The 6279-nt window shown below is 41.9% G+C and overlaps 1 protein-coding gene across 1 annotated transcript in view; it reads right to left on the bottom strand.

Moving 5' to 3' along the window:
• The window catches only part of LOC139566931 (microsomal triglyceride transfer protein-like), a 45589-nt gene extending 39310 nt beyond the window's left edge, over positions 1-6279 (bottom strand). Inside the window, exons 1-4 of the mRNA XM_071388311.1 lie at positions 6104-6279; positions 4085-4275; positions 2721-2864; positions 120-227 (exon numbers count right to left, since the gene is read on the bottom strand). Coding sequence (XP_071244412.1) covers positions 120-227; positions 2721-2864; positions 4085-4275; positions 6104-6164 — 504 coding nt within the window. The 5' untranslated portion in view covers positions 6165-6279. The remainder of the gene's footprint in view (positions 1-119; positions 228-2720; positions 2865-4084; positions 4276-6103) is intronic.

Here is a 6279-nt window from a genome sequence, read left to right as displayed (position 1 = left end):
AGTGTATCAAAAGTACATTGTTATCACATCATCTCTTAGTAAGTGCCTGCTAAAATAGGACTGCAGATTAAATGTTTCCGCAATTTCCTGTAACTGTATATGTATTGGGTCTCATTTACCTCTATGACCTTCCCAGATCTGGATTGCACCTGTAGCAAGCTAGCCACACCCCTTTTCAAGTTCTTAATGGAAGCAGGCTCCGCCTTATAGCAGTAAAAGCTGCTCACCTGAAACAGAGGCATGGAACAACAAACAAGTCAATATGATACGACAGTACACTAGAGTCAAGTGACAGAACAGCGAAATTAGCAGTACTTTTCTCCGATTAATATTATCAAAGTGCCTCAGATAATGAGATGTCAACAAATGGAAAAGGGTCTGACTACGTAGGGTCTGACTGTGAAATGCATCTTGAGGGAGTTCCTTTTCTCTTGGCAAGGTATGTGTCACACCCTGATCTGTTTCAGCTGTCTATGTGCTTGTCTCCATCCCCCTCCAGGTGTCACCCATCTTCCTCATTATCCTGTGTATTTATACCTTTGTTCTCTGTTGCCAATTCATTTTGTTTTGTGAAACCTACCAGCGTTTGTTCCCCTGTTCCTGTCTGTTCTTGCTCCTGTTTTCTAGTCCGTCCCGGTTTTGACCGTTCTGCCTGCCCTGACCCTGAGTTTGCCTGCCGTTCTATACCTTGGGGCAGCAGCGTAGCCTAGTGTTGGACTAGTAACCAAAAGGTTGCAAGATCGAATCCCCGAGCTGACAAGGTACAAATCTGTCGTTCTGCCCCTGAACAAGGCAGTTAACCCACTGTTCCTAGGCAGTCATTGAAAATAAGAATTTGTTCTTAACTGACTTGCCTAGTTAAATAAAGGTAAATAAATAAATAAACCTTGCCCCACCTCACTGGATTATTGACCCCTGCCTGCCCTGAGACTGCCTGCCATTCTGGACCTTTTGTACCCTCTCTGGATTACTGACCTCCGCCTGCCTTTGACCTGTCGTTTGCCTGCCCTTGTACTAGAAATAAATGTTTTTCTTCGACACGGTCTGCATCTGGGTCTTACCTGAAACCTGACAGTATGGCTATGGCGTGGCACATAGTGTAATTTTCTTGGCAAGGAATGCCCATGCCAACCCAAGACACATTCTGCAGTCAGACACGATCAAACAAATGTCTTATTCACCTTCCCAGCGTATTCCACTAAACTCAGGGCATCACACTGTAAATCACACTTTGAGGTTTAGATTAAATCACGAGATTTATTAGGTTGTAGTTATTATATTTGTTGAAGACTATCATTCTTTAACCTTATTTTGTCCATATTCAGCCATTATCAACTCGGAGAGATAGAAAGCTTCATTTGAAAAACCACGTCTAACATTGCAGAGACTACAGCATAAAAAGTCCAAAATACAATACAGAAGTACAAAGGTTGCAGACAATAAATCACATTGTAGTAAAAACAAACAGTCACCCTAAGGTCACTATCACAAAAGTTTCAAAATCATGTCACTCTCTCATTATCTTACACTCACCGGCCAGTTTATTCGGTACACAACCCTGTTCATGAAAATGGATCGCTCCCACAGACAGTGAGTCACATGGCCGTGGCTTGTAATATAAAGCAAGCAGAAAGGCATCAAGGCATTCAGTTACTGTTCGATTGAACTTTAGAATGGGCAACACAAGTGACCTAAACAACTTTGAGCATGGTATCCTGGGGTTTTTCACGCACGACTGTGTCTAGGGTTTACCGATAATGGTGCGACAAACAAAAACATCCAGTCAACGGCAGTTCTGTGGGCGAAAACAGCTTGTTGATGAGAGAGGTCCAAGGAGAATGGCAAGAATCATGCCGGCTAACAGGCGTTCAATCTGCATCAACTGCGTGATGCCATCACGTCAACATGGACCAACATCCCTGTGGAACATTCCTGTTGAACGCAAAGGGGCGTCCGACCCGGTAGTAGATGGGTGTACCTAATAAAACTGGCCAGTGAGTGTATGTAATACATTTAGTTTCAATATATACAGTCCAGTGTTAAATTTGCAATATTTTCATAACAGATTTAGCTGATCACAATGCATTCAACAGGACATTCACTGATCAACTGGTTCACCTCACCCTGTCTGTGTCATCCAGGAACGGCACCCCACACCAATGCCCCCACACTTGTCTCTCGTGAGATCTGATAACCGGCCGGCCAGCAATCTGAAGGATTGACCCTTGCCCTGTACTCACCATCTGTCTGGTATTTCCCCTTCCAGCGTCACCACACTAACACATTGCCAATTATGGTTCCATTAATAGTCCCCGGCAATACAGATGTCATCAATGATGCTCCAAAAATTGCACAATACTTTTATGACTATTAACCTATGAAGATATAACAGCAATAGTACTACAATGATAGAAAAATAGCTATTTGTAGTATATCTAGTATACTTCTGGTAACAATTAAACATCCTACTACATCTACCTATGGCAGATAATCTCCACTACAGTATACCCGAAGCACATTGATGTTCCTAGTAACTGCCTTAAGTTCAATCAATAATTTAGCATTATGCATCAATAAAAACATACAGTAACACTTTACTTAGCGCCTGCAAGTATAATGCATTATGATGCAGTAATTATTTGTAAGACCTGTTATGAGTATGAATGAGCCCCTTTATAAATGTCTTACAATAGAAACAAACCAACATCCACAGCTCTTACCTTTCCGTTTTTCAGGTGCACCATGAACGGCCTTTCCAGTGCTGCCAGCTTATTCTCTCCGAGAAGGCTTTGCGTTGTGGCGCCCTGGAATATGTTCTTCTTGGCTGAGCGTTGGGCCACATTTTCTATCTTCACGTTTGAGATCTGTGGATGGGAATGGAGGAGCTTGTTAGATGATTTGGAGGAGGATGATTTGGAGGAGGATTAGGACATTTCAAGCAGCTCAATATCAATATTCTCCATAGAATACAACCAGAGTGGAAGGTATAGACTTTGAATGATTTCAAATACTATTTGAACCTATTCAAAAACTGTCAGTGTTTGGTTTAGCCTGTCTGGAATTCCAGGCAGGCATGTTGGCACTTTTGAGATGACTGCTTTTGGGCCAGGCACACACAATTAAGCACAATTTAAGTATTTAACAGAATTCAAATACTATTTGAAACCGGGCCTTTTTAAATACAATTTTTTTTTTAACTCAGAGGGGCCTGACTGAGAACTTAAGTACTATTTTTACACAATCAGACCACGCTTATTTTTCTATTCTTTCCAATTACAGGAGACATTAAGAACCTCTTTCCCAGGATCATATCAATATGTGATTGAGTTTCCTTTCACATTGTAAAGACGGCATACACACGATAGCATACGCACACGTACACATGGATTTTGTACTGTATCTGTGGTAGTGGTGGAGCAGGGGCCTGAGGGCACACAGTCTAAATGTATGGTAATGTTTTTCAAATTGTATAAACTGCCTTAATTTTGGAAGAGTAGCAGCTACTGGGGATCCATAATAAATACAAATACACAATATTTTGCATGTATAAACTCCAACATGTATCCTCCCAAAACAAGAGGTGGGTTTTATAAAATTCAATATCCCAGGGAAACATGCAACCAGGTTTGACAAAAACTGTCTCTCGGTCTGTCCCTGAATGAATCCTAAATCAACCCCTACCCCCTACTCACTGCATTTGTGTAGATCTGAAAAGACTGGATAGGTCTAAGCGATATGGCAAAAAGTCCAACTAGGCTATCATATGGCGAGGTAGGGTTATTGCCATAAAACAGATACACCTATCCAATCCTCTCAGACCTACACAAGAGCATAGGGTCCAGGGGCTGGGGTTTTAGGGGCTGGGGTTCTAGGGGCTGGGTTTGGGATTCAGGTACATCCAGCCAACATACATTTAAATTTGAGTCAATTAGCAGACACTCTTATCCAGAGCGACTAACAGTGCATTCATCTTAAGATAGCCAGGTGGGACGACCACATATCACAGCCATAGTAAGTACATTTTTCCTCAAATGTAGCTATTGGCAAAGTCAGGGTGAGGAGGTGGTGCTGTGGGATTACTTACCAGCAGTTGTATGAGCTGGTCGTCCTTGCTGCTGGGGTCTCTCCACACTAAGTTGACATTTACGTCACTGGAGATCCTATAGCCGACACTGCCATCCTTTGACCCCTTGGCCCTGTCCACCAGCACCTCGGTGGTGTAGCTGAATTTGTACAACTGGTCATTGTTCAGCCTGGGTCCAGCAGCACCAGCACCTGAAACAAGATGGGGGCATGCAGGAATCGCAGCGTGAGATCAAAAGTTACAGTGATGAGTGACTTAGAGCAGGGGTTCTCAAATCAGTTTTCTTTCTGAGCCCCGCTAGGCCTTTTCAAACTGCATTCTCTTAGCCCAGGGCTATCTTTAACACTGTGTTAAAATTAGCCCGGGGCCAGTTTAACATCCTTTTACACAAGCATTTGTTAACCCTGGCTAATTGAAACCAACTGTCATTTTTCTAGAGTAAAATATTCCTGTGTTACTTTTCTGGAGTCAATTGGGTGACAACCAAGGGTGTTTCACTGGGCTACGTGCAGTTTGAACAGGCTACTGAGACCCGGACAACTCACTGAGGACCCCAAATGGTTGGGATTCACTTAGACCCGTGTTTCTCTATATAAATATCAAGGTCTTTCATCAGAACAATGTCAACAAAGTGATTAACACTAAATGGCCCTCACTGCTGAGTGAGATGTCTGTCAAAACATCTCCTAAACAAAATAGTTGGTATATACCATTAAGCAGTGATTGAATTAAGGTATTTCCCTCAAATCATCTGCTTTACAGCAGTCAAATACTTCCCCTTTGTATGTCAATCATAACAAAAAGGCTTGAGTTCAGATTGGATCAATTTATTACTCTGTTAGATTTGTAATGTTTTGGCTAGGCAACAATTAATTGTTTAACCATTACACACGTTACCTGGCCCCCAGGCTAATTACTACTGGATGAGACTGACACTTGTAAAACCATGTGTAGCTTTATGCAAAATACTTCCAAACATCTTATCCTCTGTAGCAGATGATTTAAAAACAGACAGTAATATGTATACATTCATACTGTCAGGCATCCTGGATTCAGAAGGTGAGCCCTTCATCGTGGTCCAATTGCAACTTGTAATAATGTGTCATTATTACGAGAACCCTTGTAAGCTAAACCTACTATGGTCTACGTTTCTGATGGACACAATCAACACTGGAGACAGAGAATGTTGTGGGTGGACTATTAAAGTCATTGATTGCTCTAATACAGTGTAGCATTACAAAGTAATTGACATTATTAGGCCATGAGTCAAGACTGACGTGTCACTTTCGGGTTGCATCACCAATCACAAAGTGCTGAATCAAACATACAAATTCTGCCACAGACAGCTGTATTCAACCATTTTGTCAATTGCCTTAGCTTCTACTGACCAAGTTGAACAAGAATTCCTTTCATTCATATCACCTATGATTAATAGAATTGACACCCAAAAAACAACTTTACCACCAGCTACAGTAATATCCACAATATCTACCCTGCAGGTTGCCTAAATGTTCAGGAGAGTAATTACTATTGGTAGTGTACTTTATTTTTTATATAACTAGGCAAGTCAGTTAAGAACAAATTCTTATTTACAATGACGACCTACCCCAGGCAAACCCTAACCCGGACGACGCTGGGCCAATTGTGCGCTGCCCTATGGGACTCCCAATCACGGCCGGGTGTGATACAGCCTGGAATCGAACCAGAGTCTGTAGTGACGCCTCTATCACTGAGATGCAGTGCCTTAGACCGCTGCACCACTTGGGAGCCCACCTTACATCACCAGGAAACTATTTGACTATTGAATTTAGGAACAAACATGTGCTGTGAAATTATGAATCTCCAGTGAAAGTGATTTGTTGGTTTCTTGGTTATTGCAAGACCATTCAAAGGTTTTATGACAGAAGTTCCAAGGTCACTGACTGTACGCCTAGAGCCCAACTGCTAACATACCAACACATTATAAAATAACATATTCATCACACATATCCGTACATGAAAAAACAAACAATAACTCACCTCTAGTAGAAGCAGAAAATGAAGATGTTATGCAGAGCAAAAGCACAAAGAGAGCTAACATTTTGCAATCTATTAGGAGCAAGAAGGTGACCGCAGGTAAACGTTGACTGGATCGGCGCTCACAGGCCAGAAAGAAAGGCTCAGCTACCCGAAACTACTCAAATTATGTTAATCGG

Source organism: Salvelinus alpinus, chromosome 39 (assembly GCF_045679555.1).
Source record: "Salvelinus alpinus chromosome 39, SLU_Salpinus.1, whole genome shotgun sequence".
Classification (NCBI taxonomy): domain Eukaryota; kingdom Metazoa; phylum Chordata; class Actinopteri; order Salmoniformes; family Salmonidae; genus Salvelinus; species Salvelinus alpinus.
This window is presented reverse-complemented; position numbering and strand designations above follow the sequence as displayed.